General features: G+C 39.9%; 3 protein-coding genes across 3 annotated transcripts in view; 2 read left to right on the top strand and 1 right to left on the bottom strand.

The window, feature by feature from the left end:
- ryr1b (ryanodine receptor 1b (skeletal)) overlaps positions 1–10,587 on the top strand; it is a 70,410-nt gene extending 59,823 nt beyond the window's left edge. Inside the window, 19 exon segments of the mRNA XM_073485278.1 lie at positions 1,408–1,437; positions 2,467–2,496; positions 2,659–2,740; positions 2,836–4,145; positions 4,241–4,323; positions 4,462–4,645; positions 4,933–5,019; positions 5,344–5,601; positions 5,708–5,838; positions 6,011–6,053; positions 6,133–6,266; positions 6,356–6,416; positions 6,503–6,649; positions 6,763–6,897; positions 6,991–7,147; positions 7,783–7,847; positions 7,964–8,064; positions 8,386–8,437; positions 8,747–10,587. Coding sequence (XP_073341379.1) covers positions 1,408–1,437; positions 2,467–2,496; positions 2,659–2,740; positions 2,836–4,145; positions 4,241–4,323; positions 4,462–4,645; positions 4,933–5,019; positions 5,344–5,601; positions 5,708–5,838; positions 6,011–6,053; positions 6,133–6,266; positions 6,356–6,416; positions 6,503–6,649; positions 6,763–6,897; positions 6,991–7,147; positions 7,783–7,847; positions 7,964–8,064; positions 8,386–8,437; positions 8,747–8,842 — 3,186 coding nt within the window. The 3' untranslated portion in view covers positions 8,843–10,587.
- Positions 10,588–12,868: 2,281 nt separating this feature from the next.
- Positions 12,869–17,307, top strand: LOC141017428 (galectin-4-like). Its single transcript, XM_073492152.1, has 14 exons — positions 12,869–12,913; positions 13,169–13,257; positions 13,795–13,999; positions 14,465–14,578; positions 15,019–15,064; positions 15,185–15,216; positions 15,328–15,362; positions 15,513–15,543; positions 15,718–15,753; positions 15,900–15,926; positions 16,022–16,051; positions 16,674–16,762; positions 16,869–17,034; positions 17,161–17,307. The coding sequence occupies exons 1-14, from the start codon at positions 12,869–12,871 to the stop codon at positions 17,305–17,307; spliced, it is 1,092 nt and encodes a 363-aa protein (XP_073348253.1).
- Positions 17,308–17,499: 192 nt separating this feature from the next.
- The window catches only part of axl (AXL receptor tyrosine kinase), a 30,181-nt gene continuing 20,695 nt past the window's right edge, over positions 17,500–26,985 (bottom strand). The window contains exons 13-20 of the mRNA XM_073481263.1: positions 26,025–26,120; positions 24,917–24,994; positions 24,334–24,426; positions 23,807–23,928; positions 23,185–23,294; positions 22,772–22,931; positions 22,060–22,196; positions 17,500–21,180 (exon numbers count right to left, since the gene is read on the bottom strand). Of these exons, the coding sequence (XP_073337364.1) occupies positions 20,721–21,180; positions 22,060–22,196; positions 22,772–22,931; positions 23,185–23,294; positions 23,807–23,928; positions 24,334–24,426; positions 24,917–24,994; positions 26,025–26,120 (1,256 nt within the window). The 3' untranslated portion in view covers positions 17,500–20,720. The remainder of the gene's footprint in view (positions 21,181–22,059; positions 22,197–22,771; positions 22,932–23,184; positions 23,295–23,806; positions 23,929–24,333; positions 24,427–24,916; positions 24,995–26,024; positions 26,121–26,985) is intronic.

The following is a 26,985-nucleotide window of genomic DNA, read 5'->3' as shown; positions in this document are numbered from 1 at the left end:
TGAATTGGTTTCTATGTCTCAACTAGTTTTTCCCCTCCTGTCAACCTTTTGTCAGACTGTTTCTGCCTCTTTACTGAGCGATTTTATGTTAAATACACAGAATTAAGGGTTTATATTGAATATGACAGAATTTTGTACATTTTGTGCAACATATATTTTCGATGCTGTAGGTTTTAGTCAGATTCAAACCTATAAAAAAGTATAAATTGCACAAGCTTACATGTTAATACAACTATATCATTCATTATTGATAATAAGAGTTTGATTTATTAATTATAAAACAATTATACCAAATGCTGTTTAAATTTAATTTTCAGCTAACCTTGTTGTTTTTGTATCAGTTACCACATTCATTAGCTGCGTTAATTGTTTGAATTTAATTGAAATAATCTTTTTACTCTCAATTTAGATTTGTCCTTTATCCCTTTCCATTTAGCAAGTGTTTTGCTTTCTGAAACCTGCACAAACCATAGTTAGCACTTTAGTAGAAAAGGCTAATAATATTATTAAATACTGTTTTTATAACTTATCCAGTCGGCTAACACTTGGCACATTTATGGGAATGTTGATTAATGTGTGTCCTTAAAAATAAATAAATTAAATTAAATATCTAAAACCATTCCTCCTCTGTGCACTTATTAACTGAGTACTATATCGTAGGCAACTGGACTTATTTCGGTTTCTTGAAGACGTTTCACCCTTCATCCAAGAGGCTTCTTCAGTTCTTATTGCATTAACTGATCATTTCACTAGATTCATTGACAACAACAAGGATTCAGTAAAGGTGGCAGAAACAATTTGAGAAATAAAACAGATACTCTTCTTCTCTTACTCTTTAATTTTCTCTCTGATTCTATATAATACAGTTAATCCAGTTTATCTAATTTATTTAGGTTTAGATTTGTTTTATAACACTGACCGATGCGTAAGTTTTGCTTGTGCTTTGGACAAATGTGTGTTCGCTTTGATAAACGTGTGTCTGCAGTCTGTAACTTGTTTGACCTAACAAGGAGCTGCAGTGCTTCCCACTCAGTCTAATTTTGTGTGACAGTGTTGATTACTACTGATGCTGCTATTCAAAATGCATTTTTGTGTTTGTATATGTTGAATATCTTTCAAATGTTGTTAGGGTTTGTTAGGGTTTTTTTTAGAAAAAAATATTTTTACATGAGCACTGAAAATATGTCATATCTCATATTTTTGTATTTGGTAAGCAGATCTGTGCTTAGGTATCAAAACTGAAATTGAAGTGAAAAAGTGTTAGTCCGATGATTAAAACTGGATGTGAACTGGCAGAAACAATAGCTTAGAATTAAGTGATTGAGGTAGGCATTGACAAAATGAAGTAAAAAATGATGTAAAAATGTTCATGGATAACATTTTTATTTTCATGTTAAACCTTGTTAGATGCACCCCGATCCTGGACAACGTAATGGCGTAAGAATCTGTGTCTCTCTGCCAATGCCATCTCATTTATATTCCCCTCATACTCTTTTTATAGATCTCACGCTTCATTGTATCATTTGTGACGCAGCTTAATACCCACATCATTTACATTTGCCTTTTTATGTTCTCCCTCTATTCCATCAGTTAATGCTTTTCCTTTGCTTCACTGCTCTCATTGCTTTTTTGTTTTTCTAACAAGCCATTGAGTCAGTTAGACGTTGTTCCTGAACACAGGGATAATGTGTAACAAGCACAGGCAGTGACATTCCATTAAGAGACTGTTTGAGTAAATGTTGCCTGGGAAAAGATTAAATTATTACTAAATTACATGGACAATGCGTCACAGTTCAGCTGCATTCTGAAAGATGTTATTCAGTTGTTTAAGGTGGTTTATGACAAATAGAAACTTCGGTGTTTGTTTCACGTTTTTGAATCCCACCACATATTTTAATAGTATGTATCTCTGAATGTAATGTTGCTCCACTCTTTGCTTTGGATTTTTATTTAATTTTATTCTAGTTTTTTTTAGCAATTAAATATATTACGTGTTGTTCCTTAAAGCACCTTAACGTCTTGCTTTGCTTCTTTTCATTTAGCTGTATGTTTGGTGTTTTCATATTTGGTTCTTTTGTGTCATTGAGATATTTAAGGTACTATTTAGGTACCACTGTGATTTCACAGGTGGCTAATGCTTGCTCATCCTGAAGCTCTTTTCTCCACCAGCCTGACAACCACTTTAGACTGTCTAAAACATTTGTTACCCTTGTTATCAGCTGGTGCAGGTCTTCAGGACTGCTTAGATCAGCATCTGCAAATGTGTTTATGTCTTCCTTGCTCCCCTCCCATGCTGCAGCCACTTTTTCAGATAAAGGGGAAAGGCTGGGCTTTCTAGCAGAGGCATTTTCTTTCCTCCTCTCATACCTGTCTGTGTTTCCAGGGTCTGTCTTTCTTTCCATCCCATTAATTGTTATATTTGAGATGTTAAAAATGCATATTCTTTATTTAACAATGCAAACCCAGGATCATTTCTGGAGTAGAACACACTCTGAGGTAGTGTCTCTCTCTGTTATCTCTCAGAAAGAAGCATATTTCTTCTCAAATTAAATTGTGATATATTATCAAAATAACAATTTTCAGCCAGTCCAAATATTAAGAATATTGTTTTGTCTGCTGTTTGTTTGTGGTTTGCTCTTTGATTTGGCTTTGTCGCAGGACTCCAGTCAAATTGGACTGTTGAAGGAACTCTTGGATCTGCAGAAGGACATGGTAGTGATGCTTCTTTCTCTGCTTGAAGGTATGTTGTCTATGCCAGTCAAGTGGTTTCCCTTCCCTCTCTGTCACTTACTTTCAAGACATTTTCCATCTTCTCTCACTTTGTTCGGCTCTAAGGCAATGTGGTGAATGGCACAATTGCCAGGCAGATGGTTGACATGCTGGTGGAGTCCTCGAGCAACGTGGAAATGATCCTTAAGTTCTTCGACATGTTCCTCAAGCTCAAGGACATAGTGGCATCTGATGCCTTCCGAGACTATGTGACCGACCCCCGTGGGCTTATCTCTAAGAAGGACTTCTCTAAAGCCATGGATAGCCAGAAGCAATACTCTCCTACAGAAATCCAGTTCCTTCTGTCTTGCTCAGAGGCTGATGAGAATGAGATGATCAACTTTGAGGAATTTGCTGATCGTTTCCAGGAGCCAGCCAAAGACATTGGTTTCAATATCGCCGTTCTGCTCACAAACCTGTCAGAGCACGTTCCTCATGACACTCGCCTTCAGAACTTCCTGGAGCAGGCAGAAAGCGTACTCAACTACTTCCGCCCTTTCCTTGGTCGCATTGAGATCATGGGAGCCAGCAGGAAGATCGAGCGTATTTACTTTGAAATCAGCGAGGCGAATCGCAACCAGTGGGAAATGCCACAGGTCAGAGAGTCCAAACGGCAGTTCATTTTTGATGTGGTCAATGAGGGTGGTGAGAGTGAGAAAATGGAGATGTTTGTGAACTTCTGTGAAGACACCATCTTTGAGATGAACATTGCTGCATCTATCTCTGAGCCTGAGGGAGATGGTGCAGAAGAAGAAGATGATGAGGAAGAAGAGGAGGGCGGGGGAGATGAAGGAGAGTCTGCAGAAGGCGATGAAGGCAATGGAGAAGGGGAAGCTCCCGAGTCAACCTCAGCCTTTGCAGACTTTCTGAAGAGCGTGGTTGACTTCTTCAACATGTTCACCTTCCGTAACCTGCGACGTCGGTACCGCAAACTAAGAAAAATGACAGTGAAGGAGATGGTGATCGGCCTGGCTACATTTATCTACACTATTGTAATGGGTATCCTAATGTTTGTTTATAGTATATGTAAGGGCTTCTTCACACTCATATGGAAGGTGCTGTTCGGTGGAGGCTTAGTGGAGAGTGCCAAGAAGATGACAGTGACAGAGATCCTAGCCAGTATGCCAGATCCCACACAGGACGAAGTTCACGGGGACCTGCCACCTGAACCAGGGGCTAGAGAAGTCCAAGACATAGAAGGAGGGGCAGACCTATTGGATGCTGTGGGAGGAGAGGAGGAAGAGGAGGACAGCGAGGAGAGGGAAGGTGGACGCCTGCCTGGTTTCAATACTCCTGGGGGACTCGGAGACTTTGGAGAGACGACAACTGAAGAGCCTCCAACTCCAGAGGGCACGCCGCTGCTGAAGAGAAAACTGGTGAGGTGTTCTGTATGATGTTTACTGCCGTTTAATGTGTAGACTCTCCATCAATCAGTTAATTAACAACAAAATTATTGTTATTATTTCAACAGTTGGAGGCCGCAGGTGGAGGACAAGGAGAGGAAGAAACGGTTCAACCGGAAGAGGAGGCTCCTCAGGAAACTGAGAAAGCAGAGTAAGTTATCAGCCTGCTGAGGATCAACATCAAAACTGAGCTTTTGGCTAAAGATAATGTGTCAGGCTAATATCAAACTGCACTCAGTCTTGGTCTTTATAGAAAGCAAACGTTTTTCTCCATGGTTTACTTTTCCAGCACTGAGAATGGAGAGAAGGCAGAGAAGGCAGAGAAGGCAGAGCCAGAACCTGAGGTGAAGGAGGAAGAGCCTGAGGAGCAGGAGGAAACGACCGTGAAGACCAAGGCAAAGAAAGAAAAGAAAACTGTCGAGGAGGGCTTTGAGCTGTGGAATGAGCTGGAGGTTCAGAGGATTAAATTCATGGTGAGCAGCTCTTTATTACAGTTATTTTGTACCACCTCATGGTTCATAGTCGGACATGAATGAAGTTTGCTGGAAATGCTCAACCAGTTTTTGAGGGATGTCATTCGGTTTGGACTGGTTATTACTGAGAAGTATTTCCCTAGTGCACGATGCTCGGGCAGTAGTATGTCTGTTACCTAAACCATTTTCAAATGTTATTGTCTTGGAATCAGGCAGTAAAATGTTGTTTTTGTACTTTGCTTGGGCAGTAGTCAAGTCTTACTCACTGCTTCTCCACCTCCTTCCAGAACTACCTTTCTCGCAACTTCTACAACCTTAGGTTCTTGGCGTTGTTCATCTCCTTCGCTCTGAATTTCATCCTGCTCTTCTACAAGGTCTGTGCATTTTAAAATACATTTTGCTGACACATGCACAAATCTAAGTGACGTGCCAGTGCATTATTATAAATTTCATTGGCAATAAATTTGTCTTCAAGAGGTTTATCAAATTTATCTGTAATTATCACTGATATTGCTGCATGGCTGCCATTGGTAGGTAGTATTTTGAAGTATAATGTCAGAAAAGGCATCTATTTTTTTTTTAATTACCACCTTTCTTTATAAACATATTACCATCATTTTTGAAAATTTGTTTTAATGTCACAAAAATAAAATACACCCAAAAGACTTGCAGGACTAATTTGTGTCTGCCTTTTCAAGGTATCTGAAAGTCCTCCAGGCGAAGGGGATTTTGAAGGCTCTGGTCTGTTTGAAGGCTCTGGCCTGTTTGAAGGCTCTGGTGCTGAGGAAGATGGGTCTGGATTAGATGACGGAGGAGGAGAAGATGAGGATGAAGAAGGTCCCTTGTATTACTTCTTGGAAGAGAGCACAGGCTACATGGAGCCAGCCATGGCTTTCTTTGGTATCGTCCACACCATCCTCTCCATTATCTGCATCATCGGCTACAACTGCCTCAAAGTATGTGGAGTTTAATGTGCTTTGTTTCACAAAAATCCACCCTACATTTTAGTGTCTGCTTGAACGTTTCATGCTGGTTGTCTTCTGTTCCCTCTGTACCCTTCAGGTCCCTCTGGTTATCTTCAAGAGAGAGAAGGAACTGGCCAGAAAACTCGAGTTTGACGGTCTTTATGTCACTGAGCAGCCTGAGGACGATGACATCAAGGGCCAGTGGGACAGACTGGTGCTCAACACTCCGTAAGATAGATTGATGGATGCATTGACAGTTAGGGCTACCACCAACATTATAACACACCAGATATTTTCATTGTCAATAAATCTGCCAAAATGTGCTTGAATGTGGCTGAATGTTGTTGCACACAGTCATGCTCTGATCGGGATGCAAATTTTTGTTTCTCATTTAATGCAGATCTTTCCCGAACAATTACTGGGACAAGTTTGTAAAGAGAAAGGTGAGTAGATTTTTCATTCAAAATGTCAGCAAATTGTCAGTGTTCTTACAGTGACATGACATCTGCACGTGACTTCCAGGTGCTGGATAAATATGGTGACATCTATGGCAGAGAGAGGATTGCAGAGTTGCTTGGTATGGACTTGGCTTCTCTAGACGTCAGCGCCATGACACATGAAAAGAAACCTGAACCAGACACCTCAATGTTCAGCTGGTATGTACTGTGCTATACACACTTTGCATAAACAATTCAAATTTGTAGTACATGATATCACAGAACAAACTGGTCTTTCTCTCTTGCAGGATAACATCTATTGACATCAAGTACCAGATCTGGAAGTTTGGTGTTGTTTTCACTGACAATGTGAGTTAAGGCAGCAGTTCATGGTATAATTTAGACAGTCTGTTTTGACTATAGTGTTACTGACGGCCTCTGTTTTAATCTTTTAGACCTTCCTCTACCTGGTTTGGTACATGTTAATGTCTCTGCTTGGACACTACAACAACTTCTTCTTTGCCTGTCATCTTCTGGACATCGCCATGGGTGTCAAAACCCTGCGCACCATCCTGTCCTCTGTTACTCACAACGGCAAGCAGGTCTGCACACTTCCACTACAATGATGCATCATGAGGCTTTCTGCACACCTGTTCTTCCCACCAGAGAGATGGGAGAACCTTGTACTAATGTCACATCCATCTGTTCCTCACAGCTGATGATGACAGTGGGTTTGCTCGCTGTAGTGGTGTACCTGTACACCGTGGTGGCCTTCAACTTCTTCCGCAAGTTCTACAACATGAGTGAGGATGAGGATGAACCAGACATGAAGTGTGATGACATGATGACTGTAAGTGGACGGCAGAGATGGAGCATGATTTAGGAGAGGTTGACTTTACTTTGAATTTGTGTTAAACATAATTTTCCTCTCTCCTTCCTGCAGTGTTACCTGTTCCACATGTATGTCGGCGTACGTGCTGGTGGTGGCATAGGAGATGAAATTGAAGACCCAGCCGGTGATGAATACGAGCTCTACCGAGTTGTCTTTGACATCACCTTCTTCTTCTTCGTCATCGTCATCCTGCTGGCTATCATCCAGGGTATGGTTTATTATGTAGTGGTTATTTTCTTAAACAGCAGTGCTACAAGTGAGCAGGTTTTGTTACTTTCTGATCTAGAAGAAAGAATGCTGGTTATGAAGCTTCTCAAGTCCCGCAAGTAAGGGGAAACACATAGCGATGGGTGAATTGTAGTGAAGGACCCTCAGAGAAGTATCACCTCATTCTTCAGCTCTTCAGAGCTTTACAGCATCTTTAAGCTCGCTGTTTTTGTTTTATAATAATAAATCTTAAACCTCACACTATGCACTGATTTTGAATCATCAATCAATGAAAATGGTTTCGGAAGGGGGCGTTGAACACCGATAGCTCATAGTGAAAATATGTTACCTCCTTTTCTTGTGTTTCTATTAATGTAAAGCTAGGAAAGCCTCCTGAGTGAACAAGTCAGAAACTTAGAGAGAAAATAGGGTAACATAGCAAATAGGGTAAAGTGTTTTTGAGGTCACAAAATAAGTTTTGTGACTAGAGGTTTGCAGTCTTGAAATGTAAACCTGACTGGGAAAAATCTGTCCAGTAGCAAACACTCTTAGCTCCCTAAACAAACTTTAACTTTGTTGAGAGGAACTCAAATCTTCAGACTCGTAAGATTTTCTGTTGGTCCTTCTGTCTGTCAGGTTTGATCATTGATGCCTTTGGAGAGCTGAGAGACCAGCAGGAGCAGGTCAGAGAGGACATGGAGGTAAGATAATGAGTTTCAGAGGGATTTAACTGGTCACCTTTCTTAATCCACCTTCAATTCTCCTTCAGTTACAAGGCAAGAATGTGATTAATCTCAACTGTCCATTCTCCCTCCAGACAAAGTGCTTCATCTGTGGAATAGGAAGCGACTACTTTGACACGACACCGCATGGCTTCGAGACACACACATTAGAAGAACATAACTTAGCCAACTACATGTGAGTGCAGAAATGACAATAACACTGTTTTAAATACAATATGTGTTGATTTTTAATGTTTGGACTACTTATTTTAGCTTTGAAACTATTGTTTTTTAGTGAATTTTTGAAATACTATGCATATGTGTATTGAACAAGTGAGTAACCTTTATTAATTTTATGATTAAATCATAGCATTAAACATGTCTCATCTCTGATTATGACTATGACTAATATTTGGGGTTAGGGTTGGGCTTAGATAGATTATTTGACCCTCTTGTCCTCACGAAAACTAACTGTGAATAATGTCTTTTCTTACCCCGTTTCCCGTCTCTCTTTCAGGTTCTTCCTGATGTATCTCATAAACAAAGATGAAACAGAACACACGGGACAGGTCAGTAAACATATTAATGTATATATTTAAAAAAGTATTTCACTACTGGAAAGGTGGTCTTCTCACAAAACTGGGCTATTAATGCAGTAGAAAGACACATACATTTTTGAAATTGCTAAATGTCCGGAGAAAAACAGAGCAAAGGGGCTGTGGTGAACATCAGCACAGTTTCCCTTCAGATGTATAAAGAAAATACATATCATTTTGGTGTAGCGATCCTTTTTGTCTCCATAAATATCTAAAATCATCCTTTTTTCTTCTTCATACAATTCTGCCTCGCGCTGCAACTTGTTTCTGTCTCTGTTTCAGGAGTCATACGTGTGGAAGATGTACCAGGAGCGATGCTGGGACTTCTTCCCTGCCGGAGACTGCTTCAGGAAGCAATATGAGGATCAGCTCGGATAATGTTCGACATCGTTAATATGCATCTGAAGGAGAAGGAGAGGAGAGGGGAGGAGGGGAGAGGAGGGGAGAGGAGAGGAGAGGGGGGGAGAGAGAGGAGAGGAGAGGAGAGGGGAATCCAGAGACGCGAAAAGATTAGAAATTTAGAGATTGAACACGTCTATGTCTTAGTTTCGTCCTTTGTCGGCACATTTCTCTCTTCTGTTGAAGCTATGCACACTTTGACTGCACTTTTGTACAACCTGCAGCAGAATGGGGATGGAATAGATTTGAGAAAAGCAGACAAATAATATCAGAGAGGCATAAAAAGAAGCCAGGGGCCTTTTTATTCCACTATCAATTCACTACATGGCCTTTTTTGTGTAAAATATACGTAGATTGCCTTGCATACCAATGTGTTTATACACAACGGGCTCTTTCAGTCGCTACTGCTGTAAACGTTATAGTGCCTATAGCAATGTCACTGCTTTAGCTATCAGATGGTTTAGATTTTTAGCTTTAACACTTTAATTTGAGATTAGACTGGATGTGTTTTATTTTTATTGTTTGTAAGGTTGGGTTTTTTTTTTTGTATGTGGCTACTGCCATTTGATGTTTCATTTCTGATTTCTGGTGTTTCGGTGAGAGAGCGTTTTTGAAAGAAAATGATTCAGCAACTCACAGTCGTATCCTGAGATCCTTAATAGAGCGGTGAACATTTCAGGCCCCCTCTCACTCCTTTTTTTCCTCTCTCAAGACTTAGAAATTTCAAACAAGCTATGACGAATGTAAACTCTTGTTGGACTGACTTGCCAAGATAATAAGCAGAGTATCATCTGCATATGTGATATATACCAGTGTGAAACAGCTGTATAGACAGACCCAGTTTGCACTCTGAAGTCTTACAAAGCGTCCCTGGATGTATGTGGTCTCCACTGGTGTCTCTGTGCCATATAAGATAGTGATGATATACACACATACAGTATAGGAGGATGCCAAGGTTTATTTATTTATTGTTTATATGCAGATCAAATCTTCAGAAGACGACCGTTTTAGCCCGTCTGTATTTCTGGCCAGCAGTCTGTTTTACAACACTTTATGCACAAATAAGTTTTTGTCAGTGCATTAAAATAAGTAATGAATGTATTTAATGTATACATTTTGGCCAAAGTGTCATCTGTATAACTGAGTCATATTTAGGCTGCTTACAGGCCTTTTGATGAAAAGACATATTTTACATAAATCATAGATACATATATTTATTTTTCTTTAGGGCTTTGAAGAATATAAACGATCATGCTACTTTTGTCGGACATGAACGAGTCATGTGTCCTGTTTGTGAATGGTGAAGAGAATCCGTCTCACACTAAAGTTAAACGCCCAGTTTGCAGTCAGAAGATCAATTTAGCTTTTGTTTTTGCTAGTTAGGTTTTTATGATAGATATTTTTAGGAATCCAGCATTTTCGGTTATTTTTTCTCAATCCAGAAAGTCATGTGTGATGCGTTGATCTCAGACAGTTCTGTCTCACTACGCCTCTTACAGATCACGTACAAACTCACCAACTATCCATCTTGTATTTAATGTAATGACTCTGACAGAGGCAGTATTTTGTGTGCTGACGACTCTGAAGTGTGTATCTGCTGCTGTGGTCCACGCAGAGGCAGCGGATGGTATGAAGCTGAATGGAGATCACTACTTTGCACCTGACTGAGTGTCCTCTGACTGAACCCTGTGTTTCAATACAGAATAAACAGATTATTTTAAGGAGAACTGGAACATGTGTCTTACTGTATGTAAGTGTGTGTGTTTGATGCTGTTGAACCAGCTTTGTGAGGACCAGTTTTAGACCTCAAGTGTGAAAACAAACATTCCTCAATGTGTAAAAATTAGGTTTATGCTTCAGGTAGGGGTTTGCCAGTGTTAGAAAGCAACTAAGCACATGAACCCAATTTATATATTCTGGTACTTGTTCTTTAAATTAGTAATTCCATTTTCTTTCACTTCATATCTTCACTCCACCACATTTTAGAGGCAACTACTTTACTTTTAACCTCACTACATTTATATGATAACTTTAGTAACTAGTTACTTTGCAGATTACATGCTGAATCAGAGCCAAAGCAGCACATTTAAATCAATGAATATTAGAAGCAATCAGATAAAAAACAAACAAACACTGATTCCAGTAATCAGAAAAATGATAAATACAGAATCCAATAATCAGAATAATGCTTGGCAGACTCGGAGTATAAAGTATGTACATAAAGATAGATAGATAGATAGATAGATAGATAGATAGATAGATAGATAGATGATATTACTTTTACTCAAATATGGCTTTGGGTAGTTTTTACAACACTGCTTAAATACATCAACTTCATATTCATTATTTTCTCTGTGGTGGTTTTCCAGATGGACCCGTCTCTCAAAATCTCCATAAACATGCTGAAGGAAATAAACATTTACATTAAAACAATAAAATGTACAATGCCGATACCTTAAGAAATAGTTTTAATTAAAAAAAATATTTTCTTCCCTGTTCTGGTGTGATATAATTCAACTAATAAAACAGATGATAAAATAATAGCATTTTTAAGATTTAAAAAAGAGAGAGACTTTATAGTTTATTGAATTAAACATTCCCCTCTCCAGCGTCTGTGTTGCAGTTTCTGGAAGACTTTGGCAGAACTTTATCTTAATCAAATATCAACAGTGCAATGCTTTGCTTTAAACCTTTCAGGAACCACCCATGTATAACTACGGCAGTCTTTGTTGCCTGGATGTCTGTGTGCATGTATGTGTGTGTGTACAATCAGCTTGAATGTTTCCTTTGTGAAGAATTTGTTGGAATAACATACTGCCTCCTTGAAGTACATATAAAATTACTTAATACATGCTTATCCGGGTTAAAGATAAGGATTACTTACTTGTGTTTGCCTTAGGTTGACTGGCTCAGTTGAACATTTTATGAATCATACATACGCCCTCGTACAAATCTTCTCAGGGAGTAAAAAAAAAAAGATGACTTAATGTGCTGAACAGAGATTATGTCTCCTGTCCATCTCCAAAAGAAAAAAAAGTAATCATTGAATAAGGCCAGGTTAAAAATGATTTTTATTTGTAGCAGTCCAATTGTTTGACTTGCTATTTTTCTTTGTCTGGGCTGATTTTCCCTCATGACTAATCGCAGGGGATTATTGTTTATTGTCCAAGTAGCAGGCATTGGGCATTCCCCTAGTTTTCACAAAAACACAAAACAATTTTCTCCATGTTTTGGGGAATAAATGAGGCTATGAATGATACGAGAACACCCCTAAACACATTCAAAATAAAATGGGAATAAAACTGGAAGGTTTGGTGTATGTAAGTGCGACTGAAGTCGAGATTTTTTTGGCTCAGAGTCTGAGGAAAAAGTAATTTTGAGAGACCTGACTTCAAAGATATGCAGAGTAAAATTAAACATTTTTTGACAAAGAAAAAATCACGAATAGGGTAAAAACAAAGTAACTGATAGATGTCGATGAAGAAGAAAGAACAATTAATGTTGTATTACATTTTCTGTGATATTTTATGTTCAAATATGCACTTGAGGCTATATTTTGTTCTAATTTGCTTACATTTCCAGTAGAGAAATCTGAACTGGACATTTTCCTTCCACCTGTCTTAAATAAGACATGTTATAGAAGCAAAACAACCCAAAATTAAAAAATTGACCAGTGCATGAAATAACAAAGTGGTGTCTCCCCTGAAGTAAAATCTCTGAATCCTAGAAGTAAACTTGGTGCTTCAGTAGCTGCTACAGTTTTCCATCATGTTAGTTTTTCATTCCACATACTCTGGCTTTTGTTGTAATGTGCCACTCCTCTGCTGGGTCAAAGGTTAATTTGCATCTTGTGCCTCTAAAGTAAACATGGTGTTGCAGGCCTGCGTTTGCTACCCAGCTCTGCCCCTCCCTCATCATTTGTATAAAACGAGGCCTCCAGCAGAGATCAGTTCCTGACACAGCTCTCCAGATCCTGTCTGCCGGGCCACCTCACTGACTGCTGCCATGTCGTTTGTTGCTCCTCCTGGTTATCAGCCAATCTACGGCCCTGTAAGTATGGACTGGTGGATGATGCACTGCATGAGTGCAAAGGGATAAAGATTTAATCACCAAAGGGGCAACCATGCTGAAAAATGTTAATCTATATCACAATAGACGCTTCTGTATTTCGCAGGACTTTTACTCATGTTGGAGTTTGAATACCATTTGAATACTTCTTTGCTGTTTACTGTATAACGTGACATTTGGAAATGTGTCTTACATGCATTGTGCAGTGTGGTTGAGTGTTTTGTGTTGCCTAAACAGAGAATTCCTTATCTGGGGCCCATTTATGGAGGCCTGAGGGAGGGGGTGTCCATCTACATCCAGGGGTCCGTTCCTGAGGACATTACCAGGTCAGTGTGAAAAACATACATTTGTTTGGGTGTAAAATTAACTCTTCTTCTTGAAAACAGCTTCCATAAACTAGTTAAACGCTGGTGTGTGTGGTCAATCCATATTATATAAGAAGTAGGTAACTGTGTTATGAGTTTTATTCACTGGGACATTTTTAATCTCCAACCTGAACCTTGTGAGCAAACCGAGGGAACACCTTGTGTAATCTCACCCTGGGTGGAGCAGGTTTCTTTGCATTGTTGCATATCAAAGCTGTCTTTTAACGCACAGCTCCACTTTTATCGTTTGTTCTTCCTCTTTTCAAAAAAGTCATATCTGCTTTGCCAAAGGTACATTTATAGGCCATTAACAGACAGAGTCAACACTCCACATACCGGACTGAATCGTGAAATCTTTAGCTCCTTTGTTGAAAAAGATTTCTTACACAATCCTCAGGTTTTCACAGTTGGCCCCACCTTTACTGTTTGTTTTCTGACATTTAACCACCTCATCAGTCACTTCAGGACATGATGATGTAATGTCTGGTTTGTCTGCAGGTTCTTTGTCAACCTCCTCTGCGGAGAGTCTGAGTCCAGCGACATCGCCCTCCACTTCAACCCTCGATTTGACGGCTGGGACAAGGTGGTCTTTAACACCTGTCAGAATGGATCCTGGGAGTCAGAGGAGAAGATTCGCAGTATGCCTTTCAGCAAAGGCCAGGCCTTTGAGATGGTCATCAAGGTCACTTCACAAGGCTACCAGGTCAGACCAACCACAAGTCCACAAATACCTGCAAACCATTTACTTTAAGCCCCCTCTTTACCATTTACAAGCACTTTTTATACATTTAATTAAATGGTTTATAACACACGGTAATGGAGCTGTAGTTTGTGCAGGATTTGTCAACAATTCTCCAAAGAAGATATTGTGATAAAATATTACTTTTGTAGAAAGTGTCATCCACATGAGTAGTAGTTGAGTAAAAGTCTAAAAGTATCTGATATTAAATGTACCTAAGTATCAAAAGTACAAGTGAATGATACGTAGAATTACATACACTGTATGTATATATTATATACTATGGGTAAACTGATTCACCATTTTTCTGGTCAAGTAGAAATACTTCAAAATTGTACTTAAATATAGTACTTGAGTAAATATACTTGGTTACATTCCATCGCTGGCCATAGTACACTCTGCCTAACATTTTTAAAATCCTTGTTGCAGATCAGAGTCAATGGGGATGACTTCCACACCTTCGAACACCGTATGCCTGTGGAGAGAGTTTGTGCGATGCAGATCGCAGGAGATGTTTCCATCCAGACGATTAACGTCATCGGGGTGAGACTCACAGCTCCTGAAGCTTTCAGCTTAATGCTTTGGGCTTTGCTGGAGGGCAGTTAAACAAATGATAAATCATGAACAAACAACTGATTGCTGCTTCTGTGTCAGGGTGGTCGAGGTGGCATGAATAGGTATCCTGGAGGAATGGGAGTGAGTAAAACAGGAAAATTAACAGTGTTAACAGCAAATGTTCGTGCTTGCCTTGTTTTGCTGGGTTTAAATGTGTTTAATTAAATTAATGGTGCTCTGAGGTTATTATAGGTGAATATATTATAACAGCAGCTATGTTAGTTGTAGCTGTTGCAGTACCTTTTTTTGCTTAACCTGTGTTGTTTTATTTGTAGTGTTGTCAAGAAATACTCTGTTATTACCACTGTATTATCTCATTTCCCCGTTATCACCGTGTTTAGTTTTACACTGTTGTGTGGTCTTTTTAGGGTGGAATGGGAGGAGGCATGGGAGGAGGAATGGGAGGAGGAATGGGAGGAGGCATGGGAGGAGGCATGGGAGGAGGCATGGGAGTAAGTAAACATAATTTACTGCAAGTGTAACAATTAATTTCAACAAAACAGTCTGCAGGATTTAACATGTTCACTACTTTTTGACAGGGAGGATATCCAGGAGGTGGCATGGGGGTATGTTACTTTTGATGAGGTCAATTGTCTGTCATTGCGTTGTTCTTTAAATATTCCTGAAAATATTGTGGAAATAGAGTGAATATATTGCTTCTTCTTATGGCTATCCAGGGAGGATACCCAGGTGGCATGGGAGGAGGAATGGGAGGAGGCATGGGAGGAGGCATGGGAGGAGGAATGGGAGTAAGTATACTTAGGTGGCCTTTGTGCTTAACAGAACAGCAGTCATTCTTTCAAATGTTAAAACTGAATTAAATACATAATTAATCATTTTTATTTGTGTTCACTACTTTTCAACAGGGTGGATATCCAGGAGGTGGCATGGGGGTGAATAATCTTTTTTTCTGCTCTTCACCAGTGCTCAAATTTAGGTTTATAAACTGATATAGTGTCTATTAAATGCATGTCAGAAATACATTTAAAAAAGTCTAGCTAATTTACAAACCACACAGAATTAAATCATATTAAATTGTCTGTTTTAAAATATGTTCTTGTTCACAGGGTGAATATCCAGGAGGCATGGGAGGCGGGATGGGGGTATGAAATAATTTAATAATACCAGATTTTATTTGCTATGTGCATTTTATATGAGGCATGTGTAAGTTTTATAAAATAGTTTGATTGTAATCAGTAGACGTATAAAGAGGACTGTGGCATTAAACTTTGTACAATTTGTTTGTCAGGGAGGATTCCCAGGATCAAACCTGCCGGTGAGAAAACTACATGATAAAGTTGGCATGTTCTGTGTATACATGGTATTTTCTTACTTGTGATAATCCAATTTAAATTTTATTTCTCCTAATAGGGTATGGGTGGACAGCCAGTCTACAACCCTGTAAGTAAAATTAGTTGCAGATTTATCTGCAGTTACAGATTGAGAAGCATTTCCTGTATTTATAACCTCAGGGAAGTCCCTGTGTGATTCAGCGATCACTTGTTTTCACTTGTTTTGGGTGTAATGATGTGAGTATATTTTATATATATTAGTAAAGTGTATTGTGTGAAGTGGATAGCCGAGCAAGCTTTAGTGCTCTAGAAAGAGAAAACGGCTGTCTCTAGTGTATTTAAAAACATTTAAAGAATAATCTTTACCCCCCTCTTGTTGTCACTGTGAGGAACAGCAACATCGACTTAATGAAGCGGTTTTGTTTTTTACAGAAGACACGCTTGTGTATCAAGATTAAAAAAAAGGGATCTTATTGGTTTTTCTTTTCTCTAGCCTTTATTTGCATATGTTTGGTATTAAGGTAATCCCAAAGTAATGATAATTACGTTAAAATACTTTAATATTGTGATACAGTCGGAATACATTTTTAAAGTAACCCTCATCAATCCTGTAGATGGACAGTTCAGTCTCATACCGTAGGGAGCAGTGTTGCTATAGGGTTTTAGTTTTCTTATGATTAATGATTTATGTCATGCTACCTGTCTTATTTTGTTCTGCTGTGTGTTTTAAGCCTGTGCCCTACTCCAACATGATCCCAGGAGGAATGTTTCCTAAAAGAACCATCATCATCAGGGGCATGGTGCCCTATGGAGCAGACAGGTGTGTGTTTGAGCATGTCCATGCTTAGTTCACATAAACATAAAGTATGTAGTATGTGAGTGCAAACAGACACATTTCAAATGCCTCCTGCTTCTGTGTGCTGCAGAATGGGCATCAACTTCATGGTGAGCAGGTCTCGGGACATCGCCTTCCACATGAATCCCAGGGTGAGGGAGGGGATGGTGGTGAGAAACAGCATGATTGGAGGTAACTGGGGCCAGGAGGAAAGAGAGCTCAGCCTTAACCCATTCATGGAGGGACAGTACTTTGATGTAAGCAACAGTCTTTGTATTAAGTCTTTATAATTAAAGACAATTGGCAATTTCTATGTGATTTTGCCTTGTTTCACAATATTTTGACTCACTGTAACTTGATATTTTTCTGTCTTTGTTTCTCAGATGTCAATTCGCTGTGGAAACCAGAGGTTTAAAGTGTTTGTTAATGGGCAGCACTTGTTCGACTTCTTCCACCGTTTGCAGTCCTTCAATGAGATCGACGTGCTGGAGATTGAAGGAGACGTTCAGATCTCCTACATCCACTTCTGAGACCACATATGTCTAAACTATACATTCTGTACATTATTCAGCTTTCTCATGTGCTTTTCAGTTGTTTCAGATGATGTGTCAGCCACCGTGTAGTTTATCTCACTGTGTCTGTACTGTTGGTTAACTGAATTAATACATAAAAATCAATAACACATACAACATGGATGAGATTAATACTGACAACATCGGAGCTCAATCATGATGAACACATTTATTTCTTATACAAAATACTGTAGGTACTGTATAAAAACTTGTTTACAAAACATGACAGTGACAATATAAAGGCAATTATAGTACAGTCCTCTCCCAATTCAACACAACAAGAGAATCACAATCCACACACACATCGACTGTATGTAGATCTACACACAAATACTGGCTCTCTGAAGGCACTGAAGGTTAAATTGTGAAAATCTAAGATTTAAGGCTGAATTGACTGTCGTCACTTGCTGGAATCTGCTTGGAAGAAATATTACAAAAACACAAAGACAAGTAGGTGTATCTGCCTTCAAACTGGTGAAATATTGGTACAGACCAAATTGGACCAGTGCTTCAGTCTCAGCTAGGGCTGCAACCAACAGTTATTTTCATTAACAATTAATCAATTAGTCTATAAAATGCCAGACATTTTTGAAAAATGCACATCACAATTTCCCAGAGCCCAAAGTGACGTCTTCCAATTGCTACTTTTATCCAACCAACAGTCCAAAAGCAAAGACTCTTCATTTCCTGTCATAAATGACAAAGAAAAGCAGCAAATCCTGACATTTCAGAAGCTTTTTGCTTGAAAAATGATTTAAAAGATGAATCAAATATCAAAATAGTTGGCAACTCATTTTCTTTCAATCGACAAATTGATTAATCGACTAATCGTCGCAGCTCTAGCTACAATGTAAGACTATCACTGAGTATACAGTACCAAAGGTTTTGTAAGAAATGTACACTTTATCTTAACAAGTACTTTCAGTAATGCTACAAGTATAAACTGTATACTATTTCATATAGTAGTACCTTTGATGTATACAACTGAGAAACACAGCGCCTCATTTAAACATATATTCTCCCAGAATGTGTGTCTGAAAATGTCCCACTCCAATGACAGAATTATGAACTAAAGCAATTATGTATATATATATATATATACAGTATATATATAAAAATAAGTGCATGCATGATGCAAAGTCGCAGCTGAAGCTGAGGTTTGGACGATCACACTTGCTGCTCCTCGACTCTGCTGGTAACAGATTTCTATTTACAGTGCTAAACCTCGAGAAACAAAATTATCCCAGAATAGGAGAGCGGCAGGATGATGTCAGATGACAAGGTTAGTCATGTTTCCCAGTCTTTGCTCATTTACGGAAAAAACTCCTCTGAATGAGGTTTAACGCCCTTCGATGCGTTCACAGGCTTTTTCTCTCTGCCTTTATGAATAAACATGTTGTTACATGTGAAGTGATTTCATGAGAGACGTCTGCGGAATGACTGAAAATGTCCACCAAAGAGTAAAAGATATACAAATTATAAACAAACATACATAGATATAAAAACATTAGTGCAAAGTTGTAGAAATACAAAAATCAGCATAAAAAAATACAAAATGTGTAATAACACTGTGCTTGAGCCAAAAGCAAAGGCAAGGAGCTTATCCCGCCGTTTGCCTCGGGTAACTCCATCATGTCCGTACCTGCCCTCAGTCCGTCCACCTGCCTCTGATTACTTGTACCCTCTTCATTCGACCAGTACCTTTGTCCCTGTTGAGCAAAGTCTCAGCTTCCTGAGTTATGAGATCTGTAGAATCAGGACTCAGTAAGAAAAGAGTCGCCTTGTGTGAACTGTAAATGGCTCACGATGCTTCATGCACAACTGGCAGCGCAACCCCTGGAGAAGACGCAGGAGTTGCTGGAGCGCTACATAAACTACTGCAGGTTTTGATTAAAATGAGGGTCATTCAGTACCAACTCACCTACGACATCCCAAACTGCAACATGCAAATTTCCTGAACCCAATGAAAAACAGACTCACTAGGTATCAGAAAAAGAAAACCTTGAAGTCAACACAGAACAAATATGTACAAATTAAATAAAACCACAGGATGTAATATTACAGCCTGTGAAAAGTACAAAGAATCTGCTACTTTAAAAAATGTTTAAATGATGAAGGAGTAAAAAATGTTGCAAATTAGCCTTTTTTGTTTCTTTGATGTTCAGGACAAATTTCAACCCAACCCAGTGAAAAATAAACAGTGGGTGTGGCTTAAAATACACAAACGAATAAACACAAAAATAATTAAATAAAGCTCAAATTTTTAGCCCAAATTAAAAAAAATCATAACTTGAAAAGTTTTTGGATTAGAGCTTGAGGATTTTGCAAAGTCTCTTATAAGAAATCAATGACATGAACTGGGAGGTCGTAGGTGTGTCGGTATGAAATGAACCATGATGGAGGTTCTCATTCAAAACAGCTTCACATGAAAGTCTCTAAAGCCGGCGGTGGAATTTGTTTTTCAAATTCTGGTTACCTCTTTAATGAATCAGTTATTGTTACTTATGTTTTTTTTGTTAAATTGCTTTTGGGTGAAGTCTACTAACTTCAGGTACGGTGAACTTGATTTTCTGTGGGGAGAGAAAATTGTGTCAAAAACCAAACTGCTCAAGGTAGAAAAATCACCACATCGTCTGTGATTTTAGCCTAAAAAGTTGTTCATTGTCCTTCATAAACCTCCATCAATATAACCTTAAAGCAGCCAGTCGTCTTCACCTTTAGTGAAAGTGACACCGCTGCTTCTTTCTCATTTCCCCAAATCCTCAAGCTACTTTTGCTCTGCGTTACAAAGGAGCAGGATTCAGATGGATTGAGGTGGATTCAGGTGGGTGAAGTTCCTCCATCAGCTGCTGTGAGTCCTCCATGTCAGCGCTTACTCACTGTAAAGTTCGAGCTCCTGAGTTTGTTTGGTTGTAGATTCAGTCTGGCAGTGTCTGAGCTGGTTCACAGAGACATTTGATTTTTTTTAGCTTCATCACTCTGCTGTGTATAGGTAGTTGGTATTTTATTGCTATAGCGACTGGGTACTATTTCTGTGATTGTGCTGCAGTGTATGTGGCCGACAACATGTGCTCTTAACTTGTTCACCCACTGTTGTCTCTATTTGTTTTCCTCCACAAATGACACATTAACTTTTATAATCAGTTGGAAATGTGCTCATTCTAGAGGAGAGGGGGTTGACAAAGGAAATAATCCTTCACTTCCTTGGAATGCCTTCAGTTGTGTGTGTGTGTAATTGTGCAAAATGTGAACATGGGGCATGTCAGGTTTCTTACAGTCAGTAGCACGAGGCTGGATCTCGTTCTCGGACTGGGGTGAAAGGTGGCACACTTTGGCAGTGACCAGTCTTGTCATTTTTAGGAGTGAACCCATCACTGCCAGGGCATTTTTCTGGACCCTTCCCTGTCCTCCAGCAGCTCGACAGTCGGGGTGGGAGCTGGGGTGGGGTTGGGAGTGGAGTGGCAGGACGGCTGTAGAGGCAGCGTGGCTGTGGAGGACGACACTGGCATGTCCAGGCTCTCCAGAGAGTCAGAGAGGGCTCTGTTGGTCTCGTGCTGGGGACAGAGGACGTAGCGGTTGGGGTGGTGGACCTCCACTGTGGTTACAGAGTCCAGGCCCTTCAGACAGAGAGGGGATGGCCCTCCGATGGGGTCACGGCCACCGACGGCCCCCAGCTCCATGGAAGACTCATCCATGTTGACGTACAAGATCTCATCTGGGTCCTGAGGGTCCGGCAGATCCTCAAGGGCCTTTTCCAGCTCGCAGCGCAAGGACTCAAAGGATGGACGATCCTTTGGGCTCAGTAGCCAGCAGGAGAACATCAGGGAGTAGCTGGAGAGGAGGAAGAAATGTTTATTATCTCAAATGAACAGTAAGAAACACAGAGACCTGCACAGCTATCTGCTCTACTCAAGGCTGGGAGACTGTCCTGTGGTAAGTCGGATTACAAACGCACTGAGTCAGCAACACACACATGTGCAAAGGCAGGCAGGCGCACGTTTACGCATATATTCTGTCCCACAAAATTGAACTGCTGTCAGTGAAATGATGTCTGGTTTTTCATCTCTTCAAAAATATTTCCATATTTCTATGAGAACAGGAACCGTTCTGCTTTCAGAGAAGCTGATCAAATGCACAGGTTTTAAATAAAATTCTAGGAAATTGGAATCCAATTTGGTCGCGTGTCAATGAATGTATAAAGTAACTGTGAGTTAACGTTCCTTAACTTATGACCTATTAAGTGTGAGCTAATCACTTAAAGTCGCAGTGACTTGCACGCATTCATGCATTAAATCACTGTGAGTTATGATTTAGTTAAGCATTACTTCAGTATATGATTTGTACCCTTATTATAAAGTGTTACCACCAAGGGTATTATTAGTACCAAATCATATATTCTCTGGATTTTCCTTGGCTAGGAAATTATTAAGAAATTGCAAAGGGAAAGTTGTTTAACAATTAAAGGTGAAATTACAGTACCAGGAAGGGTGCATGAATCAGAAGCAGTATGTTTTAAACATTTAAAGGCATCATCTCATAATCTGAGCCCCTTGTAAAGCAGTTAAATTGGAACAGTTTGTAGCTTCTAGACTTGATTGCTTTATAGAAAAAAGGTACTTCATGAAGTAAAAGACCCAACCCTATTCCCAACGTACTTCATCATCAGAGTGTGTTTTGTGAGGAATGTGCAGTGAAGGAGCGGACACTCACATGCAGTCCAGACAGTCTGGAGGCTGTTTGAGACGGTTTCCTTGTCTCAAGTAATCATAAATCTCACTGTTTTCCACCCCGGGGTACGGAGTCTGACCCCGCGTGGCGATCTCCCACATGGTGACTCCAAACGACCACTGACAGAGACAGAAAGAAAAAGAGGAACGGAGTGGGAAAGAGGGAGAGAGGGGGGAAGGGTTAAGGAGTTTTGAATTCCTTCAGGTTTTACACACTTTGCCACAAACATGAATCTGCACTGGTCAAACATCAGCTACGGAAATAACACGGCCATGTTTGTCACAACTTATTAAGGAATGTGCAGTACGTGGTCTTTAATGCCTGCACTGTAAGAACGCTTTCACTTGGACATGCAAACCACAGCCCCTCATACAGTGATACTATCAGCTGTTACTGACTAACATCTGTCACAGATGTTGCAATATAGTGCAGTCTATTTACTTCAATCCATCAAAAATCTGTCTTCACAAGGTTATCAAAAGAGCACATTATTTCCTGTGAATATTGCATCAGAGATTAGTATTTCCGATATTTCTAGAAACTTTCTATGAAATGATCTGTCTGTATTAGTTGCTCTTCCTGTGATCACCGCTAAAATAATCCATTGTGACTTTGTTCACATCTTTTGGATACAAAAAAGGTAAATGGAAGTATGACTTGAACTTCAGCATAAGGACACAGTAAGTGAACTAACCACGTCACTCTTGGTGGTGTAGACTCGATCAGCCAAGCTTTCGATAGCAATCCATTTGACTGGCATCTTTGAGATCCGCCCCTGCCTATAGTAGTCTCCATTGTAGATCTTCTTGGAGAGGCCAAAGTCGGCCACGCACACATTCATGTTCTCATTCAGCCTGAGGAAGGGAGACCAAAGTGTTACAGCGCTGTTGTTTCAGAAAGTCGGCATTCAAGCAGAGGTGGGAATTATAAACAGTGCAATCATCCAAGTGCAGTAAAATTGTACTTAAATATTTACTTTTGATGCTTCTACATTTCGGAAGTAAATCTTATTCCACTACATTTAACTTGAAAACTAGATTTACTAGTCACAACAAAATATATACAGGGACCGAGGGAGTAAAAAGTGGAAGCAGAGGTTGTGCTTACATGCAGTTGCGAGCAGCGAGGTCTCTGTGGATGAAGTTCTTGCTGCTGAGGTACTCCATCCCTCGGGCAATGTCAGTCATAAACTTCACCAGCATTTGTGATGGGAGGTACTGCAGGACAAAAAGGTTTTCAGTCACACATCCACCACAGCTGTCATTTACCTTCTGCACAGTAGAGGGCGCTAGAGCACATCTCTTCAGCCTGAACTGAGTGCTCCCCGCTCCAGATACTAACAGCCTCCTCCTGTGGGAGGAATAGAGCTCAACACCGCTGTGTTTTTGAATGTTTGCCGAACTCGTGGAAGTTTCAACATGCTGCAGAAATCCTGTTTTGATTAGGCTTGTGTTTCTCAACAGGGACGCATATTCCAAGGAATCATCTCATCAATTATCAAGTAAAACTGCATATAGTAAAAGATGATCTCAGCGTGTGAGTGCTGCCAAAAAGGCGTGGATGGGGACTGTAACAAATACTCGACGTCTTTGTTGACCTTTGGATATCATTTTGCTGACAGACATTCATGTGAACTTCTACACCCTGAACCCATTAAGCTGTGCCTGCCTGTGTGTGCACATGTGTGTGTTGCTGACTCTGTACATTTATTGTTTGTAATCCGACTTACCACAGGACAGTCTCCCAGCCTTGAGTAAAGCAGATAGCTGTGCAGGTCTCCGTGTTTCATGTAGGGTAGAATGACAACGGGGGAGGGGTAACCTTCACTCTCCACAGTCTGCAGACACACACCTGTAAAAACACCACAGCTTAGTATTATACACAGACTACAGAAATACAGAACATGAACACTCTTAATCTCAAAACAGCTCAGTCTTGAATTTGCTAATGAGCTACAGCAGTATTTTAAAGGTTCAGTTGACCCAAATTACCAAAAAATTAAGATATTTTCTCACTCACCTTTACTTGTATTTAGTCATATAGATAGTTATGGTTTCATTGGCCCATATATATGAGTTTCATTGGAAAATTCACCTGACTTTCCATTGGCATGGGGGTCAGTAGGTAATGAGTGAATTGTCATTTTTGGGTGAACTTTAGCTTTCATCTAAAACGTATTTCTCTCCACTGTTTCTATCTCAACACCTGGGCAAAGAAACCCAACAATCTGGGATAAGTGAGAGAATCCTGACTCACCTAGAAGCCGCATGACGTTGGGGTGGTCAAACTCCTTCATGCAGGCAGCTTCACGAAGAAAATCTTCCATCTCTGAGCGGGTGCAGATGGCAACTAGAGAGGAGAGCACAGTGGTGAGACAATGTGGTTTTGTATAGCTCGTGGCACATGTTGCCAGGGTAAGAAATAAACTTTTATTTCAGAGGGTGTTTTGGCTCCTGAATTTATCAGGCTATGAATCAATACATGTCAGCGGGTTTTACTACAAAGTTTGTTTTAACTTCATCACTGCAGCTTGAAACTGGCAGAAATCTCACAGAGGAGGTTGACACTGTTTTTAATCCAAAAAAATCATTTTTTCCTTCTCAAATATGGAGATGTTATGCAATTGTCTTTATTTTGGCATGACAGTTTATTTGGGGTCAACTTCTTGTGCCAGTATTTTCAACAAGCTGAATCTTTGTCTGTTTTCTGATCAAAAACTTAAATCCCCCCTGACCCCGGTTAATTTCGAACCCAGAGGGCAGTCTATCAAAAGGCCTGTGTTCCCAAAGACGAAGGGATTCATTATGGTGATTGCTGAGTACTTTTGCTGTCTACTCACTCTTCATAGTCTTGACAGCAACTTTGAGAACCGACTCCTCCTGAGTCAGCAACCCTTCCATCACAGAGCCAAACTCTCCTGAAGAAAGAAATGAAAACACAATCAAACACTCAGACAACATTAAATGTGAAGAGCTCTGACTTTACAGAGCACAGGATTACGATGTTGCATTGTAAACTGTTACACTATACCCAGGGTCAAAACATATTTGTGTCAGACGGTAATTACTTGAGATAAGTTGGAAGCAACCCTTGGCGCCCGGGCAGATAAGCCCTGACTATGTACTATGTACCAACCTTGATAAAAGTGTTACGCTTTCAGGCACTCACTGTACTGACACTTTAGTTTGGTGACAGACTGATGTTAAAACCTGTAAGGCCTGGGGACCAGCTCTGTGGTCTTTAGCTGGGAGCCATCCTTCATTTATGTGGTCAGGGACGTCTCCCTGCTGCTGAATTCGACAATCAGGCGGTTCCACTACTTGGCTTCTCGGTTCCTCCATCTCTTGTCTCTTTTTGCAGCCAGAGCCTAAAACTTCCCCTTTCTGTCGCTCTGAGAGGCCTTTTGGGACTTTTTTTTTTTACTTTCGCTGACATGACGTGAATGTCTCTCAGGAAGTGCTTGGCTTATATTGTCACAGCGCTTCCTGATGAACCTCTCTGTAAACATTAAAGGTCTCATATAAAGCTCATTTTCAGGTTTATATTCTTATTTTGGGTGTCTAATAGAAAATGTTTAAATGCTGTAATGTTCAAAGAAACACATTGTCCTTCTCATACTGTCTATTGCTGCAGCGCCTCTACTTCCACATCAGCTCTGTCTGTGTTTTTGCAATGAAAGCTGTACTGAGAGCGATGACTGTATGTTTGTGACATCACAGCCTTACAGAAGTCCTGACGGCTTGCTTGATGGCACAGTTTCTGAATACAGGATGTGTGCATTTCTTTGTGGGTTGAACATTTTGATACTTTCACAAAACCTGGATCTGCTTTATAATAATAATAATAATAAAAAAAGACATTGAAATCTCACTTTCCAAAAATGGGACCTTTAACTCCAGGCTATCCTCAAAAGGAGACTGACACACATTCAGAAAACAAAGCAGTACCTTCTCCCAGAGTCTTTCCCAGGGTCAGTTTATGCCTATCCACCATCACGTCTTGGAGTTTCTGCTTCAGCTCATCGCTGATGCCCAGGCTGTTCACTGAGGAGGAAAAAATAAGGAATTTTAATGGGGCCTGAAGCACTTTAATGAACAACAAAGAAAAGGGAGAAAAACAGCCAGATTGTAAAACCACAATGCACAACACAAAGCCAAAAACAAAGTGTTAATAAACACTGCCAGCTTGAATAATAATGAAAACAAGACTAGAACTGAACTTGTAAAACTCCGTAAAAAAAAAAGTTCATTAAATCTTCTTAGTTTTCCTGTTTTTGTTATTGCAAAAATGAAACAATTTATAATAGGACTAACATTACATTATTGGAATTAGTAATAATGTAATAAATTATTAAGCATCTGTAGTGCATAAGTTCTTTCCAGTTATACTGAAAATCTTCACTCTAAATGTCAATTATAACTCATACAAAAAGTCTCATCACTTTAAAAAATATAAATATTTGATTCGACACAAATATCTCAGTAATACAAAAGCTAGAAAATTAAAACTTCAGTGCAGCTGAAAAAAATAGAGTCACATACAGTAGAAAAATGAAGACTAATTTAAAATTCAAAACTACACTAATGTGCAGAAAGTGTCTGACATGGAGCCTCTCTGTCATCTCAGACCATTTTTCAGGTGTGGGACACATGACCACATGATCCTGTTGAGGTCAGAGGATTTAAGCTGATTTCCTGACTCCCATCAGCCAGCTGGCTGTCATTTGGCTGTATGGATGTGAGCAGACACTGCGCTACAGACGTCCGCTCTGTTTTCACATCTGGGCCAGGATATGACAAGGCAACGACATGCTCAGAGATCCCGCTCCAGCTGCTTCTACACTATCAATCTGCCACGCGTCTGACAACAATGTGCTCAGTCCACAGGCATGTCCCAACACATGCTGGC

This window comes from Pagrus major, chromosome 2 (genome assembly GCF_040436345.1).
Source record: "Pagrus major chromosome 2, Pma_NU_1.0".
NCBI lineage: Eukaryota > Metazoa > Chordata > Actinopteri > Spariformes > Sparidae > Pagrus > Pagrus major.
The sequence above is the reverse complement of the archived record's forward strand: the minus strand, read 5'-3'. Positions and strand labels throughout refer to the sequence as shown.

Excerpts from the sequence above, each read along its gene's own strand:
- LOC141017428 (XM_073492152.1), top strand. The coding sequence starts at position 12,869 with ATGTCGTTTGTTGCTCCTCCTGGTTATCAGCCAATCTACGGCCCT. Across the intron at positions 15,927-16,021 it reads TCCCAGGATCAAACCTGCCG|GGTATGGGTGGACAGCCAGT; the intron begins GTGAGAAAACTA and ends TTCTCCTAATAG. Across the intron at positions 16,763-16,868 it reads GTGCCCTATGGAGCAGACAG|AATGGGCATCAACTTCATGG; the intron begins GTGTGTGTTTGA and ends TGTGTGCTGCAG.